General features: G+C 41.6%; 1 protein-coding gene across 4 annotated transcripts in view; it reads right to left on the bottom strand.

The window, feature by feature from the left end:
* Positions 1 to 24,941, bottom strand: part of Kiaa0586 (KIAA0586 ortholog) — a 98,432-nt gene that overhangs the window by 62,426 nt on the left and 11,065 nt on the right. For all 4 annotated transcript variants that reach the window (XM_021179049.1, XM_021179051.1, XM_021179052.2 and 1 more), the window contains 12 exons: positions 23,973 to 24,147; positions 21,892 to 22,113; positions 19,544 to 19,691; positions 17,202 to 17,363; positions 14,971 to 15,094; positions 13,189 to 13,318; positions 11,773 to 11,990; positions 11,132 to 11,204; positions 9,556 to 9,780; positions 8,101 to 8,275; positions 5,545 to 5,739; positions 1,948 to 2,135 (listed from right to left, as the gene is read on the bottom strand). In XM_021179049.1, coding sequence (XP_021034708.1) covers positions 1,948 to 2,135; positions 5,545 to 5,739; positions 8,101 to 8,275; positions 9,556 to 9,780; positions 11,132 to 11,204; positions 11,773 to 11,990; positions 13,189 to 13,318; positions 14,971 to 15,094; positions 17,202 to 17,363; positions 19,544 to 19,691; positions 21,892 to 22,113; positions 23,973 to 24,147 — 2,035 coding nt within the window. The remainder of the gene's footprint in view (positions 1 to 1,947; positions 2,136 to 5,544; positions 5,740 to 8,100; positions 8,276 to 9,555; positions 9,781 to 11,131; positions 11,205 to 11,772; positions 11,991 to 13,188; positions 13,319 to 14,970; positions 15,095 to 17,201; positions 17,364 to 19,543; positions 19,692 to 21,891; positions 22,114 to 23,972; positions 24,148 to 24,941) is intronic.

Below are 24,941 nucleotides of genomic sequence, written 5' to 3'. Positions count from 1 at the left end.
GAGTTACTATATCATATTAGATAGATTTTGATGAACTTCTGGGCCCACAGAGCATGAATATTCAATATTCTTTGTAATTACTGGTAAAATCCTATCCAATTTCTGTTTATGTCCTCAAAAAACATTAATTCTAAGTTTTATCCAACCATCAACTAAAATGAGCAGTTTTACAATAGCAATAATTACATGGGAATATATTATCCTTTTAAAAAAATTTATTATCTTAGCTACAAGCAAAACTTACATCTAATTTCCTTACTCTTAAATATACTTAACCCTCCTGTAGAATCTCATTCATGTACCTGGACAAAATCTGGATTTAGATCTATGTTTTCTTATGACATAAAGAAGTCTTTGTATTTAAAACACACATCCTTTCCTGGGATCTTGCTTTCATTTATTCTCACTGTAGCCCCCCCCCCCTCCTTTGTAAGGTTCTCTGACATACAGAACCTCTGTAAGGTTCTTTGACATATAGAACCTGTAGATTTTAGATGCAACTCTCCTTTTCTTTATTTACTGTATTTAAAGTATCTTCCCCAAAATCCAGAATTTGCTTCAGTTTTAATAAAAGTCAATGAAATTATCTTCAAATGTTTATGGTTTTGTTTTTTATAATTTCAACTGGCCAATTTGGAGCTCATTTGCTACACAGAAAAACTTAAAGCATAAAACTAATCTTTTCTTATGTCATTAAGACAAATACAACACACATTATTTTCCTTATAACAAATCTCTACCATGTTATACATTCTTTCTAAATAATAAGCTATTCTGAAATCCCACTGCACTGGTCTAGTAACCAGCGTGGTGTCTCATAACCTCTGCTGCTTGGCCCTGAACCTGACCTGGGGTTAAGGATGACCTCGAACTCCTGACCTTTCAACCTCTCAAATGTTGGCTCAAATAAGCCACATGCCCAGCTCATAACAAAACTCTTTTCTAAACCCTTTATTCTTCCAGATACCAAAATTACCCGAAAGTTCAAGAAAAAAAAAATCTCATGTTATTTCTAAAAAATAGCATTTCACTAAAATTGCACATTAAATTGGAAAGAACATAAACTTGAATAGTTTTTGTGTATAAAAATGGGTTCTTTCGCTGGGCGTGGTGGCGCATGCCTTTAATCCCAGCACTCGGGAGGCAGAGGCAGGCGGATTTCTGAGTTCTAGGCCAGCCTGGTCTACAAAGTGAGTGCCAGGACAGCCAGGGCTACACAGAGAAACCCTGTCTCTAAAAAAAACCAAAAAAAAAAAAAAAAAAGGGTTCTTTCTGCATTCATTCATGTCCTATGATTGGATAAAGTTTGAAATAATGACTATATTAGTCACACCTTCCATTAACTATTGCTTCTTTTGTTGTATGTTTTGGTTTATTTATTTAGTCACTTATTTATTATTGAGGCAGTGACTCTCTGTGTAGTCCTAACGAGCTGGCTAGAAACTTGCTAGATGGACCAGGCTGGCCTTGAACCTGTGGCAATCTTCCTATGGCTACTTTCTGGGTGCTTAGACTACAGGTATGTATCATCTACTTGTTTGTTTGTTGTTTATGGTATATGAATGCTCTGTCTGTACATACATATGCATGCCAGAAGAGGGCACTGAATCCCATTACAGATGGTTGTGAGCCACCATGTGGTTGCTGGAAATTGAACTCAGGACCTCTGGAAGAACAGCCAGTGCCCTTAACTGCTGAGCCATCTCTCCAGCCCCACATACCTTCTTTTTAAAAGTTAATTATAGCGCATTGTTCATCCATTCCCCACTCTGTGGTATGGACACTGATTTAGGAGGGTAGTTTAAACACTGCAGAGCAAGCATAGAGACACCACATTACCACCAGGTGCACACCAATAAAGCAGTGAAAGCAAGGTCTTCCTAAAGTTCTCATGGCGTAAATGGGTTCCCTGCGCTCTGACGGGTCTGCTCATGCACCCTGGCATACCTGTACAGAGAGCTGGGGAGGGTCCTTCTTCTCTGATTTCATCTCTACAATGGCTACGTTGGGTTTCTTGACTCCAGTGTTCCCTTTTCGAGATGCCGGAGGAATAGAAGTGGTCACAGTCACGGGGCGTGTCTTGTTTACTGTGACTCCAGCAGGTGGTATGGAGTCACTATTGCTTTGGGTTTGTCCTATGAAATGTAGGGCACGGAATGAGTCAGCTGTTTCTAACATAAAAGGAAAAATCAAATTGGCTGCCTGGATCTTTGTGACTGGTCTTGCTCACAAAAGGAAAGAGGCATCTTGCAATTTCCTCGCTCCTCACCACCACGGTCTACACGTGTGCCCACCATGTCAGTCTCTTCATTATTTGTATGCAATTCCGACTTCACATACGCTATCTTAATGCTTAAAATAAAGGTTAGTATCTGCCTACTAGAGCATACTCTATACTGTCAGGTCCCATTTCAAAAGTTCTGCTTGTTTTTTATATTTCAAAGTAAAGACTAAGGAGCTAGACATAGTGGCCCAGAGGGAGGGACAGTCATTTCAAGGACCTCAAAGCCTCAGCCTCATGGGAAAACGGCAAAGCCTTCCCCTGGCAAGGCTGAGGAAAGGTCAAGGGCTGTTCTCCTCCTCCAAGTGGAAATGTAGACAGTGTGTGGAGAAAATGTCCACCGTAGCTCTCTCCTCCCATGTCCCCTGGGTGCATCCTCCCCTACAGAGACGGAGCAAATCAAGATGAACTAAATCTGTCTCCTTGTTTCTCTGTATGTACTAACCCTTCCTCTTTATTGAGGTCTATTCAGTAACCCCAGCCTCTTAGTTCCACTGTATGTAATAAACAGGGAGCCTCCTAGGTGTAGAGGCCTCTGCATCACAGCCCAGCCCACTGGATCTCAGCTTTTCTGTATATCCCCTGTGTCTGTCTTCTCTTCATTCTCTTGCTGGCCCAGTCAGGTTCAAGTCCCTGAGGCTGTGCAAGGACACAGCACATGCCCTTAACTCCAGCACTCAGATGCCTAGGCTACATGGTGATTCAAGGTCAACAACGTCTAGTATGAAACCCTGTCTCACAGACAGACAGACAGACAGACATAGTAGTCTTCATTTATACTAACAACATACTCCCAGAGAAAGAAATCAGGAAAAATATTTCACTCAAAATAACTCCAAAACATTATGTGTTGAGGAATATATTTAACCAAAGAAGTGAAAAGGCTTCTACAACAAAAAACTTCAAGATATTAAAAAGGTAATTATAGAAGATGCTGATGATAGAAAGATATCCTGTGCTCTTGGATTGGCAGAACTAATATTGTAAAAATGACTATTCTACCAAAATTCATTTCAGATTTAAGGCAATAGCTACCCAAATTCCAGTGTCATATTTCACAGGTTGAGAGAAGACAATACAAGAGTTCATTTGTAACTACAAAAGATCATGAATAGACAAAGCAATCCTATGGAGTAAGAACACTATGGAGATATTACTATGGATTGTCCAATCTGAAATTATACTATAGAGACATAGTGATAGAGACAGCCTGATTGATCCTGGCATAAAAATAGACAGGCAAACCAATGGAATAGGAGAGAGGACCCAAAAATAAGATGGCTATGCTCACTTAATTTTTGACAAAGGAGGAAGCAAAAATGTATGTGGAAAAGGATAGCCTGTTCAACAAACAGTTCTGGCAAGGCTGTGTTTCTACAGCAGAAGAATGCAGAATGCAGAAGAATGAAATTAGATCTGTAGTTTTCACTTCATAAAAAAAAAAATCAATTTCAAATGGATCAAAGACTTTAAAACCTGAGACACTGCAACTTCTAGAAGAAGAAAAAAAAAAAAAAAAAACACAGAGAAGATACAATTCAAGACACTGAGGAAAATGTATCTCTTTTTTTTAAAAATGTGCATTAGTGTTTTGCCTGCATGTATGAGGGATTGGATCCTCTGGAACTGGAGTTAGACAGTTGTAAGATGCCATGTGGGTGCTAGGAATTGAACCTGGGTCCTCTAGAAGAGCAGCCTAGTGCTCTTAACCACTGAGCTCTCCAGCCCCCAACAGAACTTTTTCATTAGAGGACCAACCACACAGGAACTAGCCCCAAGCATCAGCACATAGTCTACAGGAAAGTCAAGTTTCTGCTCAGCAAAGGAAACGGTCAGCAGGGCACAGACGGCCCAAGGCCCAGGACATCATCTGTACCAGCTACGCCTCAGACAAAGGGCTGAACTGATATTCAGAATTTACAAAGAATTGTAGAAATTAAATACCAAGGAAATAAAACCGCTAGTCAACAAACAGAAAAATAACTGAATAAAGTTAGAAAGAAAGAAAGAAAGAAAGAAAGAAAGAAAGAAAGAAAGAAAGAAAGAAAGAAAGAAAGGAAGAAAGGGAGAGAAAGAGAGAGCAAGAGATGATCAGTAAATGTTTTTCAAAGCACTCCATATGTCTAGCCATCACTGAAATAAAAACTAAAACTACTTTGGGCACAGACACACACACACACACATATATATACTCACCCATACGTGTGTGTGTGTGTGTGTGTATGCAGATATATTATATATATGTACATATATTATATATATACTATATATCTCCAAGTAGTTTAATTTGTATTTCCATACATATGGACTGGAGAGATGGTTCAGAACTTCAGAGCACTTGCTGCTCTTCTAGAGGACCAGAGTTCAGTTCCTAGAACCCACATTTGCCTACCTACAAAACTCCAATTCCGGGGAACTGAATGCCCTGTGGCCTTCATGAATACCTGAACACACGTGGTGCACATAAACTCACACAGGCACACACACAAACACACAAATAAAAATATAATGTTTTTATGTATTTAGGGTTGAAGGGGCGGCCCAGTGGTTAAGAGCACCTGCTGTTCTTACAGAGAACCTGCGGGTCTGTTCCTAGCATCCAGTCATGTGGTTTTCCTGCCTTGTGCTCTTGAGGAAAGGGATGCTAGGTATGTGATATCATCCAGCAGAGCTGTCCAATTTTTAATATGACTCTTAGAAATCTCACATGAGAAAATAAGCGACCATTTCCCCTAGTGTATATGGTCATCTAGCTTTTACTTATCACAACCTGGTTCAAAAGTACATAACAGTGCTTTAAAGTATCTCTCCTCATGCATGACAATATTAAAACAAACTTGACTTCTTCAATTATTATGTGTCAATGGCATGCCAATCATGTCATCTATAGCAATACACCAAGAGAATACTTCCTGTAAATGAGATTATGGCAAGAACTCACTGTTTAAGAGATCACTGTTAGGGCCGGGCGTGGTGGCGCACGCCTTTAATCCCAGCACTTGGGAGGCAGAGGCAGGCGGATTTCTGAGTTCGAGGCCAGCCTGGTCTACAAAGTGAGTTCCAGGACAGCCAGGGCTATACAGAGAAACCCTGTCTCGAAAAAACCAAAAAAAAAAAAAAGAGATCACTGTTACCCTGCATAACCTACATTCTGAAGCTCTCTCCAGACATAAGAAAGTAGGTGACCGTTATAACTCCTGCTACTGATCACAAGCAATGGACCCCTCCCCCTTCCCTACAGCCACATATTCATTGTTTCTTACCTAAGAGGATTGCCATAGGAATTAGATGACCTTCCAGGGTACCTGAAACAGTAGGCATTTCTCTGCTTGGGCTGAACATATACTGCTGATCAGCATGAGGTAGTGTGGTGATGGGATGCTGTATTTTAGAATCCATTTTCATACGTGATGCAGCATGAAAGTCAGTTTGTGTTCTTGCCGACTTGACTTTAGTGCCTATAATAATCATCATTGGCAGAAATTTAAAATTCAACAACTATCTATTAGCTAGCCACCTAGAAATACAATTGTTTTTCCCAGTAAGACTTCATCCAATTTAATATAGGGTCTCAAGCAGAAATACTACGTAGACCAGAGGTTGGCAAACTTAAATGGCCAGACAGGAATTACTTTGGTCTAACTTAGGCCAGGTGCAACTGTTCAACTCTGGTGACAATCATGAAAACAGTCATGAACAGTAAATGAACCTGGCTATAGTCAATAAAAATTTACTCATTAAAACAGCAGCTAAGGCCGGGCATGGTGGCGCACACTTTTGATCCCAGCACTCGGGAGGCAGAGGCAGGTGGATTCTGAGTTCAAGGCCAGCCTGGTCTACAAAGTGAATTCCAGGACAGCCAGGGCTATACAGAGAAACCCTGTCTCGAAAAGCCAAATAAACAAAAACAAAAAAAACAAAAACAAAAACCAGCAGCTAAGGTGCTGGTGGCGCACGCCTTTAATCCCAGCACTCAGGAAGCAGAGGCAGGAGGATCTCTGAGTTTGAGACCAGCCTGGTCTATGGAGCAAGTTCCAGGGCAGCCAGGGATACATAAAGAAACCTTGCCCAAGGGGAAAAAAAAGAAAAGAAGAGGAGGAGGAGGAAGATGAAGATGAAGAAGAAAGGAAAAAAAACCCAGCAGCTCACCTGTAGACCACAGCTTGTCTGTCCCTGATACACTTGTACAGAGCTACTCTGATATAAGAAAAATGTTGAAGAACATCTCTCTAAACTCACCAACCATCCTTCACAATACGAGAAAGTTAAAGGTCCTTTTTTAGAACAGGATTTCCCCCAACCCCACTTCTCTCAGTATACCTTTGCTTGTTCTATATTCTGAATAATCAGCCCTTATCCTTTGAAAGTATGCACAATTAATCTAATTCTATATACTTGCTTAGAATTTATGGAAGTTAGTATATATTTTTTAATCTGTTTTATGTAGATCCATATAGACATTATACTCTAAATTATCAAAATCTTAAAAGTTTGTCAGGTATGATGGTCCAGCGGAAGGAGGCAGAGGCAGGAAGACTGCTGTAAGCCTGAGGCCAGCCAGGGGTACACTACAGAAAGTCCTTTCTTTAGAAAAACAAAATTGAGGGTTGGAAAGATGACTCAGTGGCTGACAGTGACTGCTGCTCTCCCAGAGGACCTGAGTCTGATTCCCAGCACTCACAACCCAACCACCTGCAGTTACAGCTCCAGTGGATCAGATGTCCTCTGCTGGCTTCCATGGGCACACACACACATAAGTGAAAATAAAAATAAATCTTAAAAACAAAACAAAAAACAGCCAGATCTTGGGGTACACACCATTTAAGTTCAGCACTTGGAAGCCAGAGACAGGCAAATCTATGAGTTCAAGGCCAGAGTGATCTACATATTGAGTTTCAGGACAGCCAGGACTACAAAAACAGATCTGGTTTCAAAAAACAGACAAAACAACAACAACAAAAACCAAATTAACAAGTAAACAGAAGAGAACTTAAAGTCTGTATTACCTGTGTCTCTAGAGAAGATGGACGTCTCTCCCAGAGGGGAGAAACGGCAGGTCCCAGGCTTGGGGATGAAGGGCCCACTGGCTCTCACTGACTGTTACCTTAAAAGGCTTATTGGGGATCTGACAGTGTTGTAAAGTTGTTGTTTTGGAAAGGCTTTCAAATCTCCAAATACAATTTTAACAATAAATCCAGTATTTAAGAAAAATATTAGGGCAAACATCTTAATTTGCATGCCTTTAAAAATAGTATCTGTAGGGTTTACAGGTAAGTGGATCATCAACCTGATCAGCCAGCATTTATAAAGGAAGAAGGCCTGAGCGACTGCCTGCCACAGCTCCACCTCTAGAAGGGAAAGGAAGTGGCTTGGTATCCACCAGCTACCTGTTAGCTTACTAACTTCAGAGACTTGGTATCCGCTAGCTACCTGTTAGTGAAGCTTACTAACTTCAGAGAAGGACAAAAAAATTGAAAATGTAACCAAAATTAACAGACTTATTATTTAACTAAATCATATTCAAATATATCAAAGAAATGGCTGGCATGAGTCAAAACACATAATAATAAAATGTTCTTATTTAATTAAAAACCAACAAAAATTGATCGTTTTTATTGGCGAAGACATTTTGGTAGCAAACCACAAAAATGCCCACAAACACTGTTCCCTGGCAGATAACGGTACTGAAGCTCTGCTCTTCTTCCTCCCGCTCCTCCTCATCAGACACTGAGCGCTGTGCACAGATAACGAACATAAAGCCATGCTATGCACTAAGCCTCTCTGTAAACGGTGCAGTGACAGACACTGAACTTCCTTACCTTTCACTAGCTCTATTACCCTTGGCCTCTGTGGCTTGGCCTTAGGAGACGGAGAACTGAATCTGAGATATGGTCCTTTCTTAAGAGTGCTGCGGTGGCCCTGATAAACCGGCTTCCCATATATCTGTAACATATAGTCCTCGTCTTGCAACGTTGTGGTTGACTTCAAGAGGCCCTACCAATGCAAAACATGTTACAATTACTGTAAAAATATTAAAATCTTCCACCTAGGAAACATAAAAGGTTTTACATTACTATGCATATTCTCCGTTCCTAAAGTAATGTTTAAATACATTTTACATAATTATTATGTTTAAATACAATAAACAGTCTTTAAATGACTTTATATAACTCCCAGCTCCACTTTCAATCAAAATGCCAGAGAAATGGATTGGAGAGATGGCTCAGTGATTAAGAACACTGGCTGCTCTTCCAGAGGTATTGAGTTCAATTTCCAGCAACCACATGGCAGCTCACAACGATCTATAACTGTAGTCCTATGGGATCCGATGCCCTCTTCTGGTGTGCAGACATATATGCAGGAAAAAAAAGGGCATGAATAAATAAATAAGTAAATCTCAAAATGTCACAGAAAGGAAGCATTTATCAAGCACTAGAGCCAAGCATTAAATTAAACATTTCTTTGTTTGATAATCCATGCTTACTTGGCCTTAAAAATCATTAATGCTGGGTTAGAATGGTAAAGAAAATCCCTCCAAATACCTAGTACTGTGTCGACAACTCATTAGGCATTAAATGTAATTTTTTAGGTCTAAACCAGAACATACACAGAATGATGGAACATGATTTTCAGTAAAATGAATCTAATAACAGACAGTTGATAATCTCTAGGCCAGTGGTTCTCAGTCTTCCTAACACTGTGACCTTTAAGACAGCTCCTCATCTCGTGGTGACCCCTAAACATAAATTTATTTTGTTGCGACTTCATAACTGTAATTTTGCTGTTATGAATTGTCTCAGCCCACAGGTTGAGAAGCACGGCTTTGGACATAGTACACATACTGTGATTCACAGTCTTAGCTCTAAGTCAGGCATGCTGCTATGCCTGGTCTAGCTTCCCAGCTTCCTTAAAGGATACGGTGGGAAAACTGCTAGGGTTTGAGGTTAGCCTGGGCAAATATGAGAATCTGTCTCCTGAGCAACCAAAAGCCAAAAATAAAAGAACAAAAACACACCAAGAGGCCTTCGGAGGAGGCAAGTACAGATTTTATGTAGGTTTCTACACTACAGGTCCAAAATCTTACACAGTAGATGGTATAAATCTAGTCTAGGTTTGTACAGCTCTTCATAGTTTAAAATTCCTCATAGTCACGTCATTATTTCTATCTTTTAGGAAATGATATACTGTGGCATCTAAACACAAGGTGGGAGAGGCTCTCCCTTCGTCCCTGTGTCCCTGTCTTTCTGAGGGCCTGAGGCAGGCGTGTTCCTTACACTCCTCTCTTTCTGTGGGCCGGAGGCAGGCAAGTTCCTCACAGGTGGACTTGTAAACTGCTCCTGGGTTTGCTTTTGATAATGGCTTCTTGGAATTACAGATCTGTTCACCGTTTTGTCTTGGTTATTGGCTTTAATATCTCTACTCATAGTTAGAGCTTTCTTGCTCCTTTGATTCTTTGGATCAAATCTCTTTTGTTCATAATCTTTTCTCATGAGTTCATCCTAAGGCAAAGAAAATTAAAATTACTTAAGCCAAAACAAATCATAATGCTTTCAACACTAACAAATATTGAAATTTACTTACTATATTGTTTAGTTCTTCAAAATGCTTTAAAAATAAAGAATATTAGCTTATACATGAAAAAACACTTTCTGGAAAAATGAACAAAAAACTAAAGGACTGGAGGCGGAGCAGTGCATGCCTGCAACTCCTGAACATAGGAGCCAGGGGAAGCTCCAGCTGGAGGGCAGCATGGGCTACACAGAGAGATCCTGGCTCATAAACAGAAGTGAACAAAGCAATCCTAAAACTAAAATCCTAGCACGTTATGAGCACCCAGAGGAGGAGGCAGCATGGGAGGAAATCAGCACCACGGTTTCGTGCCTTCAGGTGCCTGAATTACAAGCAGTTAGTAACGTTAGAGGAAGAAACTTAAATAAGCACATAATTCATAATGAAACTGAGGTGACATATGTAAACTTAAATTATTTGAATATTTAAATAAGCATATTTACATGGGATTAACAGTGATGAAGACATATTCTGCTCACTGGCATACAGCAACAGGTCACTTCATCTTTTTATTTGGTAAGTTATGTAGTGACTAGTGTTAATTCCTTACAAATGCATTATATACGCACCCGTGTGCGTGCGTGAGTGCGTGTGCGTGTGTGTGCGTGTGTGTGTGTAAAACAATGCTGAATCACTTTTTGTGCTCATGGCTGTGGAAGCTGAGCCGACACTTCCCTTGCTATTGCCATGAGTAAATATGCGAGCACACTGGAGGAAAGCAACTGCCTTGCACTCCAAGACAAAAGTAACTGTGACCTTGCCTAGCTCTACACCTTCAAACACACAAAAACGTAAGATCTGATGTCTGTCTGAAGATATGCTGCACTCGTCATGGATGTAAGAAAGATTTCCCACCCCCAGAACTGACTGTCCTATGAGTAGGAATGTTGGTGTTTGCCTAAGTGAATTGATGCTCCCCAGCCTGCTGGCTTGAAACACCTATGCAGATAGAATTCCGTTTTCTGTTTCGAGTTTACTAAATAAAACAGACACATTAAAAAGAAAAGGCAGGGGGCTCGTGAGATGGCTCAGCAGTTAAGAGCACTGACTGCTCTTCCAAAGGTCCTGAGTTCAAATCCCAGCAACCACATGGTGGCTCACAACCATCTGTAACTAGATCTGACACCCTCTTCTGGAGTATCTGAAGACAGCTACAGTGTACTTAAATATAATAAATAAATAAATCTTAAAAAAAAAAAAAGAAAGAAAAGGCAATCAGTAAACTGGATTTTATGCTATATTCTGAGAACTAACTTAATTTTCACTTTTTTAATAACATACCTGGATTTCTGCTGAAATGATTTTAATCCATTCATCTACTTGCTTTCTGATCCTAATTTTCTCTGACATCTCTCTACAAAAGAGAAAAAAAGGAAATGTTCTTAAATTAGCCATAATACACTGAGAATAGGACCAGGACCCATTAAGTCTAGTCTAGTTTTAAAGCTACTCATAACCAATGCCCCTCCTGAGAAAACAAAAAGTGATGGTACTCATTAAATGTTACAAGGAAAGTGTCTGTGAAGAACTGGAGGAGGGAAACGAAATGGGAAACTGCAGTCAGTAAAACGCAGGACCTCCATGTCTGTCCACACCAGTCCCACATCTTCAGAGGACAAACATGCAAACGCAATAAGCACAGTGAGTGCTTAGAAAAGAGATTGGGGCGGGGGGGGGGGGGGGGGGGGGGGGGGGGGGAGAGCTCGGCGGGTGAGAGTACTCGGTGCTAGCACTCACAACCATCCCTGACTCCAGGTCCTGGGGATCATCTCTGAACTCTATGGGTACTAGGCACACACATGGTACACACACAACCATGTAGGCAAAACCCTCTTACACATAAATGAATCTTTAAAAAAGAAAGTGAGTAAGCAAATCTAGCAGCTTCATTAATAGGATCTGACGCCCACATCCTGCCTCACCTATTGGTAGCTAAAGCATTGATAAGTGAATACATAGCAGCTCCATCCTTTGCACGAACGATAGCTTCCAGGTTTTCTTCTAGTACTTTTTTATTGTTTTGTACTCCTCTCAGAATCTTCGCAGCATCTTTCAAGACAGACCTTGTATTGGTTGTCTGGAGCGAGGCAGGATTATGTGGATGATCTGAAAGCCTCAAGGTAACTGGAGATTGCTTTATCTTAAGAGAAATCGAAGGCAGACATTTACTATGTTAAACTTACATTGACTGCTTTACACTAAGGAAAAAGTGCTGGGAAATGGCAGAGCAGGTCAGAGTGGACACTGCTCTTCAGGACTGGAGCTCACTCCCCAGCACTCACATCAGGTGCCCACCACCTAGACTCTGCTCCAGGCCATCTAGCACCCTTTTGGCTTCCTTGGGTATATGTTGCATATATATGTGCGTGCTTACACACACACACACAAGTACACACACAAAAAAAATCAGTACTTAATACAAAGAAGAGCTAGTACATTGTTGCAAGCATACACTAGAATCAATATAATCTAGGGTTCAGGTTGTCTAAATGAAAAGTGACTGATACTGGCATTCTTCTATTTGGTTTGTTTTCCAGGTAAAAAAATTATTACAAACATTATTTGTGCTAGACAGGAAATCCAGAGCAGTGCTAGGTCATCTGATCATCAATCAAGCTCTACTTGTGAAGGAAGCAGAACAAAGAGCAAGCTGCTCTAGATGCTGAGAACTAGACAAGCAAGGTCCACCCACACCCCTTTCCCTCTTCCTCACACGCCTTTATTAGTCAGAAAGGCAAAGACAGGGGCAGTGGCACCTGCTATGATCCCTGCGTGGCAGCTGTGGGCCTGGGACCCTAATCCTAACCCTGAATTAGGACAGCTGTTCTAACCCTGACCCGGACCCTAACCTTTGAGGCCAATTTGGTTTAAAAGCAATTCCTAGGTCATCAAGAGCTATATACTAAGAGTACCTCAAAAGAAAAAAGGGGGGGGGCGCTGCTGTGCAGAGTCAGAAACGGTTGGTGGCACAGGTCTGGCCATTTGCTAGGAGACATCCCCCAGTGCAGGCCTCTGAGCTGTTTGTAAAGGAAACAGATTTGACTGTTGCGCTTTCCAGTGCTTTATTCCCATTCTTCCTTCTGAGTGTTTTAATGGCTTTTTTATTTCTTCTGTTTGTTTGCATTATTACATTTACTTGGGGGGGGGTGTTACATACTGTAGCACACACTGTCTGATGTAGCACACGCTGGTCTCAGACACGGTATGTATGTCAGGATGACCTTAAACTTGTAATTACCTCCACCTCCACAGTGCTAGGACTGCAAATGGGTGCCAACATGCCTGATTTCACAGTTTTTACCTCAGAATTATGGATTCTGACACCATGGCCACTTTACCTGGAGCATGTCACTTGCTTGTTTCTTCTGGCCAAGATCAGGAACAACATCACTATACTTCTGCACGGGTACTTGAGCTGTTCCCCGCTCCTCAGAGGAAGGAAATATTTGGGAATGTAAAGTTTCAGTGCTACAAAAGACAAGAAGATTGTCCTAAATTGTTGCAGGATATTTGATCACACTCTGAACCTGAGATTGTTATTTACTGAAAAACCTATTTCTAGATGTGGTGTGGCTCAGCTCGCCTTAGCACACACCTTTAACCCTCTGGCTGGAATACAGATAAGCCCTTAGTATATAGCTTTAATCCCAAACAAGGTAGAGTTAGTTTGTAGAAGGAAGTATCCATGTATGAAAGTCACGTCTAATTGAGTGACAGACAAAGTGACCAATCTGAGAAAGATCTGACAGAATAGGATATGCCCAACTCTCACAAGAAGAGAGAGGAAAGGGAAGAGGGAGGTTGCAGACAGAGGACAAGCTAGACACAGGAGACCAGCCAGACAGTAGACAGAATGATCCAGAAATTAAGTAGCAGCCAGATTAAAACAAATTGCCAGAATTAGTCTGAGGCCAAGCAAAGCAAAAAGCCAGACTGAATCAGTCAACTTGGAGAGGAGTTTGAGCCAGAACGGCTGAGTTGAACCAGCCAGAGTTCAGAAAGAACAAGAAAGGGTTAACTCATTTAGCAGTAAGTCTCAAAGGCTGAAAACAAATCTGATGAGAGACACTTAAGTGCATCAGGAAAAAAGCAGAAAGGCTCCTGCTTACAAGAAGCTGTGATTCAGATGCTCTCAGGGAACAGAGAAGGAGTGTTTGACAAGCTGCCCTCCACAGGCAATGAGAACACTCGAAACTCATCAAAACCCGATTCAGAAGCCTGCAGCAATGCAAGGAGAGTTTACTAAAGCAGAGGAGTCGGTTCAGAGTTAGAGGAGCAAGCTAAACACATGTGGTCTTGGGTTTTTTGAGAGACGGTCTCATTATGTAGACCAGGCTAGCCTTGAACTCACAGAGCTCTGTCTGCCTCTGTTTCACAAGTGCTGGGTGCAGAGGCATGCACATCCATCAGGTCTAGCTTGCATATTTGTATAAACTTGCCCATACTTAAGACACCTTCCCAAACTCTGTAGCCTTGAAAACCACTGGCTTCACACCATGGAAGGGAGAGCAAGTTTGGAGCTTCCTTGAGGACTCTCCATCAGGCTTATCATTACACAGCCTAATCACACTGAGCCGAAGGACGAACACTGTCATGGCTTTTCCAACCACAGAGATATCTGTGTAATAGCTCAGACACCCGATCGATCGAATAGCTCAGTGATTGAACACTGTGGCCAACAGACACTTTAAATCTAGACAATGAGGCATTCCTAGTAAAGCACTATCATGGCAGAGGACTCCATGTGGCCCAGGGAGGACCACAGGAGGTCTGAGGCTCTCACGGGTAGCTGACTGACGAGAGGCGATATCCAGGTAGGAAGTGAACACACACTTAACAAAGGAGATTTATCAGTTCAAAGTAGAAAAAAAAAAAAAAGTACCAAATCTCCAACAGACTAAGCTAACAAACAGAGACTCCAGCGTGTTCACAGTGGACCACACCTGGTCCAGCATCAACAAGAATAACCTGCAAATAAGCCCTGGAAGACTCCGAGTCACTGTACTACCTCAAATGCTCAGTTCTCATTAAAAAGCAATGATGTAATTGAATTCCTAAAGAAAATGTTAGATTGTGACCAGCTTTTTCTCGTCCTACTAGTTGCAATCTCTTGTTTTTACCTGTCTCTTTTCTCTAAATCCCATCCCATTTTTGGCTGAGTCAGTGAGGTTATGTCCGAAGCTTCAGTCTTTCTTGTCAAACACTCACTACTATTCAGTACTTGTTCCAACAGTCTTACATTTCCTACAACAGAAAAAAAAATGACTGTCAGGTCATTTTCCAAATTAGTTCATTTCTCCTTTGTATTCCATTTCCCCTGCATCTCCACTCCATCTAAATTAAGCTCTTATGATTACTATCTACTCAACTCACTCTAGAACCACCATGGTTCTCTGCAAGCGTTCCCTACACTCCATGTGCTGGAGACTTAATTCTCAAAGCTATGGATTAGTGGTATTTGAAATGTGAAGTCCTCGGGAGGTGACTAGGTCAGATGGACTCCATCCCACGAGTGGATTAGTTATCAAAGGAGCAACTCTGCCGTAAGACCAAGCTTTCTCTGGCTAGCTTGCTTTCTTGCCATGTAATGCCTTCCGCCACACCGTGGCCCAGCAGAGAATCAGAGCGAGCAGACACCACCCACTGTCATGCTTTGAATGTCTGGAACAGGAAGCTAAATAAACCTCTTTTCTCTATAAATTACTTAACCCATGGGGTTCAGTTATTGCACTTGAAGACAATATGGGCAAAAATACACTCATCAGGGGAGACAAAATATTTCCATCTTATTAAAAATTAGAATTGTGAAAAACTGGTTAATATGAGTAAAAAGTCTACACGTATCTCTATCGGAGAGTAATGGTTTTTGTTTGATTTTTTTCAAGTCAGGTTTTTCTGTGTAGCCCTGGCTGTCTTGGACCTCGTCTTGTCTTGGAACTTGGAGTGTGTCTTACTCTGTAGACCAGACTGAATTCAGAGATCCGCCTGCCTTTGCCTCCCAAGTGCTGGGATTAAAGGCATGTGTACCGTGGCCAGCTTGAGAGTGAGGTTTTTAATCTCACATACAGCTCGAAAAACCTTATCTGTAATTTACAACAATTATCTGAACGTCCCCCCATCCTTGTTCTTAAGAACTTTTGGTGCGGTAACTGTCTTCTGAATTCTTAAAACTTGGCTAAAGAAAGACTTAAAGGTTCAAATGATCCCAAGAATAAAAGCCTGCAGCTTAATATTGTCATTAACTTTTACTAGAAGGGCTACATTTTAAGGCTCAGGAACATAATAGTAATTCAAATAAAATGGAAAAGTTCTTCCGCTTCACTAAGTCCATATATGGGCATTTATTCCAGCTCAATGTTGTGATAAATGTTAATTTCCCTGAGTTGTACTTAAATCTATACCTAAAAGCAATAAAAGAAATATATTCTGATCAGCTTTGGGTTCGGTAAAACATTATTTTTTAGTTATTAAAAATCCTATTCTTGAAAGTTTTAAGTAATCTGTAGGTAATAAAATTTTATATACCTGTCGCCGGGCATGGTGGCGCACGCCTTTAATCCCAGCACTTGGGAGGCAGAGGCAGGCGGATTTCTGAGTTCGAGGTCAGCCTGGTCTACAGAGTGAGTTCCAGGACAGCCAGGGCTACAGAGAGACCCTGTCTCGAAAAAAACAAAAAAAATTATATATACCTTAATTACATTAAAGAATCTAAATACCATGGGAAACGCTGAAACTAGCCATCCAAGTAGAGTTTAGTTACCACCAGGCACATATCTTAAATCCTAAATGGGCAAATCTCATGCAACTCTAATTGTAAGGTCCAGCCAGATGTGGTGTGGCTTATAGCTATATCTCAGTAGTCAGGAGGGGAATGCAGAAGAATCATAAGTTCAAGGCCACTAGGCTATAGGCTGTATTGGAGTGAGACCATCACAAACTAACAAAAACATAAGCAAAGAAGCAATCGGTCCAGAGAAGAGCTGCAGTCTGAATGCAGATCTTTCCCTATGGGCGTCTGTGTTTGAAAATGTCCTCTCCAGCTGGCTGCACTGTTTTGGAAAGTTATGGACCCTTTAAGAGGCAAAGCCTTGCTGGAAAAAGTGAGTCACTGGGGACAGGCTTCGAGGTTTTATAGCCTGGACTCACTTCCTATCTGCTTTCAGCTTCCTGACTATAGATTCAACATGACCAACATCTAAGCAGCCTCCTGCAATCATGCCTTCCCATGACTGAACGCATCCCTTTTTATAGCATGGGCTAAAATCACACTGCCTCTTAAGTTGCTTCCTGTCAGGTATTTGGTCCTAGCGTAAAGAAAACTACATGTGGATACTAATTGCTGGATTCTTACCTTTAGGACTGTTCATTTCCATATTTTCTTTTTCTTCTGTAGGGCTTTCCCTCTTTGTTATTTTTCCATCCCTTGAAACAGGTACAGGGGCAAACCTGCGAGGTGCTGGGGTCTCTAAAGGAGATTTCTGCCCATCAAAATCTGTGTCTTCGCTTAAAGGCACTTTAACAGAAAGGAAGAAACTAATCAATAGGAAACTGTGGTGTGTCTCCAGTGGTGAGGCCCTGGGTTCAACCACTGAGCACCACATACACACACACACACATACACACACACACACACACTAATCACAATAATAAAGATAAATTTAACTTCAAAACACTTTTTTAGGGCTAGAGAGATGGCTCAGCAGTTAAGAGCACTGACTGCTCTTCCAGAGGTCCTGAGTTCAATTCCCAGCAACCACATGGTAGCTCACAACCATCTGTAATGGGATCTAATGCCCTCTTCTGGTGTGTCTGAAGACAATGACAGTGTACTCACATACATGAAATAAATAAATCTTTAAAACAAAAACAAAAACACTTTCTTATCTGGCTGTCGAGAAAGGTGGACCTCTGTGAGTTTGAGGCCAACCTGTTCTATATGGAGTTCAGGATAGCCAGGGATACACAATATGACACTGTCTCAAAAATTAGTTTTTAATTTAAAAACTAAGCTTTTTTGAGAACAAATGGTAAGGTGGTTGCCTTGAAAGCATGGTCCAGAGCCACATTTTAAAAGAGGTTAATGTGGTGGCATGTGCTTGGGGAGGCAGAGATCCCTGGAGCTCTCAAAATGGCAAACACCCTATTGTTAAGTTGCAGGTCAGAGAGAGACCCTTTCAAAAAAGCAGGAGGGGCATGGCGGCACGTGCCTTCAATGCTAACACTGAGGCAGAGGCAAGTGTATCTCTCTGAACTCAAAGTCAGCCTTTTTTAAATAGCAAGGTCAGCCAGGACCACAGTAAGAGACCGTCTCCAAGAAAAAGGAAAAAAATACTCATTAGAAATCAAAATAAATGGAAACTATAAATGTCTTTATAGATAATGCCTGTAAATTAAGAATCAGTGTGATAATATTTGAGTATTCTCAAATCTGTTGTAAGACTGCATTGCATTGTGGTAAGAAGATTGATCTTTACTTATGTATGAGTGCGGGTGTTTTGCCCATAAGTGCAGTGTCCGTGCGTGCGTGCGTGCGTGCATGTGTGTGTGTGTGCGTGTGTGTGCGTGTGTGCGTGTGTGTGGTGCCTGTGGAGCTAGGAAAGGGCACTGATCTCCTGAAACTCGAGTTACAAATGGATGTGAGCCACCATGCATGTTGTTTTTTGGCTGTAAGCACATGTGTGCGTCAAGCATGAGGCCAGAAGAAGGCACTGGATTCCCTGGAATGGAATTATAAGCAGTTAGCTTGCTTTCACATCAGTGCTGAGAACTGAACCTGGGTCTTCTCCAGGCGCACTCAGACAATGCTGGTCACCGAGCCATCCCTCTGTCCCACTGTCAGTGGCAAGGACTACTAACCCATCACCTGGGGGACAGTACCTAATAACACCTGATAATCAATCGCACTCTTAGACATTCACTCTAATACGACTGAAGGAAGAGCATGCTGGTCCGGCCTGCTCACACCCCTGCAACCCCTGTGCTTTTGAGGCTGAAGCTGAGGATCATCACCAGCTCTAGGCCAGCCTGGGTTAGAATAGAAAACCCAGCCTCAAGAGAAAAAAGAGAAAACAGAAAGAGACACATGACATGTGTGGTATTAGTACACTCCTAGAACTCCTAAAGCCCAACACCACAATGGGGTACTTAGCTGCACCAGGTAGATTGTCTTCTGACAAATCAAGGAAATCAGTGACCACAGAGCTAGCTTCTCAGAGAACTACACAATAATTATAAGCATTTTGATTTATAACAAATTAATTTTTTCTGATTAATTAGAACCATAAACTAGGAATTATTATAGTTCATAATTTAAACCTTTAAAATAACCTAAAGTTTATTTGAACAACAAAAAAATGATATAAAACCAACAGTTCAAAAATAATTTTATGGGCTGGAGAGATGGCTCAGTGGTTAAGAGCACTTATTGCTCTTCCAGAGGTCCTGAGTTCAATTCCCAGCAACCACATGGTGGCTCACAACCATCTATAATGAGATCCAGTGCCCTCTTCTTATGTGTCTGAAGACAGCTACAGTGTACTTACATAAAATAAATAAATAAATCTTTAAAAAATAATAATTTTATTTTTTGAGACAAAATACCCTGCTACTTTATAAGTAATTTCCACCTTTTACACGTGAAGAACACGGGTTCAGCACGGGTACATCTTATTCTCAAGAAACTAAGTATTTTACCTCGTTTAGAAACAAATGTGTTGTGTGAAAAAACACTGCTCCCAACACTAGGGCTTCCCAGTTTTCCAGAATACTTTTCCACTGCTCTGGAACTGGACATGCCAAGTTGAAGACTGCTAGCCTTGAGTGCAGCATCAATAAAATGGGTCTAGAAGAAATAGCATTATTTCATTAATTTCAAATGATTTTACATATAATTTTATGATATCAAGGAACAAGATATATCGAGACTATGAGGATTGAAAGTGGCTTATTATATTTAATGTTCAATGAAAATGGGGTACATTTACATATGTGCAGGCAAAACATTCATAATCAAAAAATGGTAAGAAGTTAAGTTAGGTATATATGAAATGAACTTTTAATAACTAAAACTGATTTCAGAGGTTTTTTTTTTTAATTTATTTATTTTATTTCTATGAGTATGCCATAGCTGTCTTTAGACACCCCAGAAGAGGGCATCAGATCCCATTATAGATGGTTGGTTGTGAGCCACCATGTGGTTGCTGAGAATTGAACTTGGGACGTCTGGGAGAGCAGTCAGTGCTCTTAACTGCTGAGCCATCTCTCTAACCTATGCCTTTTTCTTACTTGATGAGAGAACTTTTAAGCGGCGGTCAAGGCCGAGAAGTAAAGCTGTTTACAGAGGAGGGCCCAGCAGTCTGACAGAGTCCTCTGGCTTCTCACTAGAGAGTGTACTATACACTCAAGTCCCACACAGAAGATTTCCTAAAGCCTTATTACATGCCTAAAATCATGCCAGTAAGTATTTCTAACCTCATCAAAATGTCAAAACAAGCCCTATTAAGGAGTCTTGAAAAATGTGAATATAGAAAAAAATTAAAATCTTGAAAATGAAAGCACTTAATAAGCATTTAATCTTTGTACATTCTTCTGAGTGTTACATTTTAATGTAACTATTAAAACTTCAAAATAGTGCGATAACTAAAAAGCAGTGCAGGAGCTGAGGGGACAGTCAGTGGTTAAAGGCTTTCCCCACAAGCATGAGGACAAAAGTTCAGATTCCCAGAGCACAAGCAAATGCTGAATTCAAGCCTAGAAAGGTGGAAATAAGAAGTCCCCCAGAGTAAGCCGACTAAAAGGCCCAATCATATCAATGAGCCTTGAGCTTGATTGAGACACGGTGACCTTTAAGGTGACGTGGAAGACTGACTGAGGACGATTCCTTATATCAACCTCAGCACATGAACACCTACGCATGCAGACCACCCCTCCCCACCCCCACCCCCACGTGAACATAGAAAAAGAAATGTAACCTGGCAGTGGTGGTGGTGCAAGCTAGGAGGCAGCAGAGGCAGTCAAATCTCGGGGTTCAAGGCCACCCTGGTCTAAAGAGCATGTTCCAGGACAGCCAGGGAGATACAGAGAAACTCTGTCTCGAAAGACAAAAAGAAAAAACTGTAAATGGTTATAAAAACTGTAAATGGTTATATATTACTATTTCTAAAATGTTTTGGAGCTGGGTAGTGTTCCAGAACTTGGAAATTCCAAAATAAAAACTCAGCTATTTGTAAAGCTAGTTCTTCATCTTTTAATATCTCAATATATCATACTCAGAAGGCATTAAGGTACTGATTCTTTGAATACACTAAATTCAGGAACATTTGTAGGTACTGTGTACCAACTACACATTGTAGGGAGTTCTGTCCATGGGAGCATCAGCATCTTGAGGAAGCTTTCAATGATACCCAAGCACCTTCATAGATCTGCTCCCTCAGTCTCCAAGACATCAAAGTATATGCATTTTTATAAAGCCTTCCCAATGATTCCAATTCATATAAACAGACTTGGAACTGCTGATATGAACAAATCACTGCTTTAAAAATAATGTAACCGAGCTGGGGAGATAGCTCAGCAAGCAGTATTCGCCTTGCGAGCGAGCGAGCGAGCGAGCTTGAGGGCCCAAGCTTAGGTCCCTAGCTGCAGACTCAAGTCTGCAGACTCATTACTGTGAGGAAAGGGAGCAGACAGGCACACCCCTGTAGCTTGCTGGTCAACCAATCTAGCCAAATTGGTGAGCTCAGGAGTCAGTGAGACTTTGTCTCAAATAATAAGGCAGAGGGTGCTGAGGAAGATATTGAAATTAACGTCTGGCCTCCACATGAACACACCTACAATACTGCAAAAGGAAGAAAAGCCAACTGTAAGGAGAGTTCTCACAGCACCAACACTATAACCTAGAACATACCAAGTATCTACACAGCATAAAGAATAATGAGCAAGCCAATCATGATTTAGGAAATCAAACCGTCACAACCTAGAGTGCTATGACAGCTACTAGTTAACAATAACTTAGAGCTGGGAACGTGCACAGTTTTACCACATACCTGAATGTCTATCTGCTGTTGCTGTAGTTTTTCAAGGTGCCTGATATGCTGCTCCATGAACACGTTCATCTGCTTCTCGTGGTCATGACAGTGCACTTTCTCTTGCTTACTCTGAACGCTGGCTTGGTGTTCTGTCACGCGCTGTAACTGTTTATCAGTCTCCTGTAACTTAGTAAGTAACTCTCCAACACAATTAACCTTTGCCTCCAAATCACTCTGGACCTAAAACAAAACATCAAGATAGAATTTCACATTGTAGAAAGACATTAAAGGTGTGCTCAGGTCCTAGAAAGGTTATTTACAGCAACTGGTACTGAGAAGGTATAAAACTTGAGCCTTTGCTCACAAAATTTCTCATGACTCCATGCCTTTGATTTTAGAGTCAAAAAATTAAGAAACAAAATCAAGTAATCCTTAGGTATGTTTTGTTTCTTGAACTATACATACATATTCTGGCCTCCACGTGAACACACATACAATACTACAAAAGGAAGAAAAACCAACTAAAAGGAGAGGTCTCACAGCACCAACAACACTATAACCTACAGCACACCAAGTATCTACATAGCATAAAGAATGATGTGCAAGCCAATCATGATTTATACACACCAAATCTGACACAGAAGATTCTATAATGCCAGGGGGAAAAAAGATTCTTAAAACTAAAGAGAAGGAAACAGCAAAACCAAGTCGATTTTGATGCTACCCAGGACGGCATGTGTGCAGGGGACAAAACTGAGAGTAAACGTGTATTGCTGCCATGAGCACAGAACCAAGCTCGCCTGGACAGGAACCAAGGCCTATATGGATCAGACTCAGAACTGGCAAAGCCTTCTTCCTCTGAACCCAAATGTGTTTACAGACAATTAATCAGTGTGCTAGAAGAAAAAATAGTCATGGTGGCACACGCCTTTACGCCTAGACAGGCTCTCTGTACAGAGTGCCAAGGCTGTGGAGAGAAGCCCTGTCATGAAAAACAAAAACACAGAAAGACTACCAACTGTGGCGGCTTCTTCCTGGCTGTTCATGGTCTGAAACTGCTGCCCTACAGAGACTTCACACTGAGAGGAGCCAACCTCTCCTCCCATGCTGTGTATAGTTAACTGAGGTTCCAGGTTATCGTGGTAGGCGGTGAGGCTCCACGAGAGTGCATACAGCCCACCTGACCCTCAGCTTTTCTGTGTGTGTGTGTGTGTGTGTGTGTGTGTGTGTGAACCTGTCCTTTCTCCACTCTTTTGCCATCCCTCCTCAAGGTTCCAGACCCGAGCTGTGCAACAGCACATTCCTATAATCACAGAAGGAAAGCAAGTCCAGACAGACAGACAGACAGACAGATCCTGCCTGGAAAAGAACATGGTAGGGATGGAGCTCAGTAGAGTGCTCGACCAACATGCCTGACACCGAGGCTTTGATCCCTAGCACTGCATAGCAGGCTGACGGTGCTTATCTGTAAGGCCAGAACTGGGGTACGGGAGGATCAGCAGCTAAAGCTCATCCTTGGCTACATAGCAAAGTCAAGGTCAGCCTGGGATACATGAAACTGTCCCAAAAACAAAAACAGAAACACACAGCCTTGGGTACTTCTCCAGCGTCAGGCTAGGGCAGGTCAACAACCCTGAATCTGAGTCTTGACTCTGCTTCCCGCTGCCTCTAAAACCTTATGCCTATCCTGACATATTTCTGTTTCCCCGTTACAAACTGGCAGGCTAGTATTATGATATAAAAGATCATGCAAAATCCTCTGGTTCGTCCAGGAAGGCAAGTCTAGCAATACAATGCAGTGTGACAACACTTACCCACCACCACTTGCGGGCCCTGGCTTTGATTCTTAGAGACTGATCATCCAGAACAAGGACCCTCAGCCCTACAGTGATAACGTCCTGGCTTCTCTAAACCAGCACATTCACAAGGGCAATTTTCACGGCTTCTGAGAAACATCCCACAAACCACAAGTAAGAAGAGCCTTTCCAACTGGGAACTAGCATGTCTCTAAGTGTTCAGTCAGACACGACTGTGCCAGAGTCAGTTCTGTACAAACAACCGTGTCTCAGGGTCCAGGGATGCCCAGCAGAAAGAAGTACCTTGATCAAAGGAGCTGCTGTTGCGATGGCAGCGGCAGTTGCCGCAGCCACAGTTGTAGCTGAATCAATTCTATTGGGTGGAGTTTCAGTCTCCTGAGCAACAGTATTCTTTTCTGTACTCGTGTCTTCTAAAAGATGTACTTTCACTGCCTTAAAAACAGGCATGCTTTGAGCTCTTTAAAGACAAAGAAACAAAGGTTTTCAGAAATCAGCATTGAACCATTAGAAGAAATGCCTCCATGCCCTAATCCGGGAGTCTCCTAAAGTGGCCTTCTGGGTTTCTCTTTGATCTTGTTTTATTTGTAGTTATGTGCAGCATGTGCATGGGAGGATGTGTGTGCCTGTGAGCCTGGAGCTTGCACGGTGGAAGAGAGTGAGTCGCCTGATGTAGGTGCTAGGAACCAAACACAGACTTCTACAGTGCTGCGAGCACTCGTAACAACTGAACCATCTCTGCAGCTCCATCTTGGGGTTTTGTTTGTTTGTTTGTTTGTTTGTTTGTTTGTTTGTTTAATTAAAGCAGGGGCTAGTGAGATGCCTCAGAAGTTAAGTGCTCTGGCTGTTTTTCAGAAGACCCAGATTCAATTCCTGACACCACCACAAGGTGGCTCACAGCCACCTTTAAATATAGTTCCAGGGGATTGGACTCTTCTGACCTCTTGAGGTATGCGCATGGTATACAGACATTCAAGCAAGCAAACAGAACCCAAGCATATAAAAAATGTAAGTGGCTATTTAGATAATATTAACTAAAGTCATTTAGTTAGTATTACTAAGTTTAGGTCATAAGGACTAAAGAAATAAAAAGTTGCCGGGCGTGGTGGCGCACGCCTTTAATCCCAGCACTCGGGAGGCAGAGGCAGGCAGATTTCTTTTTTTTTTTTTTTTGGTTTTTCGAGACAGGGTTTCTCTGTGTAGCCCTGGCTGTCCTGGCACTCACTTTGTAGACCAGACTGGCCTCGAACTCAG

The sequence above is a fragment of the Mus caroli genome, chromosome 12, assembly GCF_900094665.2.
Source record: "Mus caroli chromosome 12, CAROLI_EIJ_v1.1, whole genome shotgun sequence".
NCBI classification, from domain to species: Eukaryota; Metazoa; Chordata; class Mammalia; order Rodentia; family Muridae; genus Mus; species Mus caroli.
Note: the sequence above shows the minus strand (reverse complement) of the source record. Positions and strands in the feature narration are given on the sequence as shown.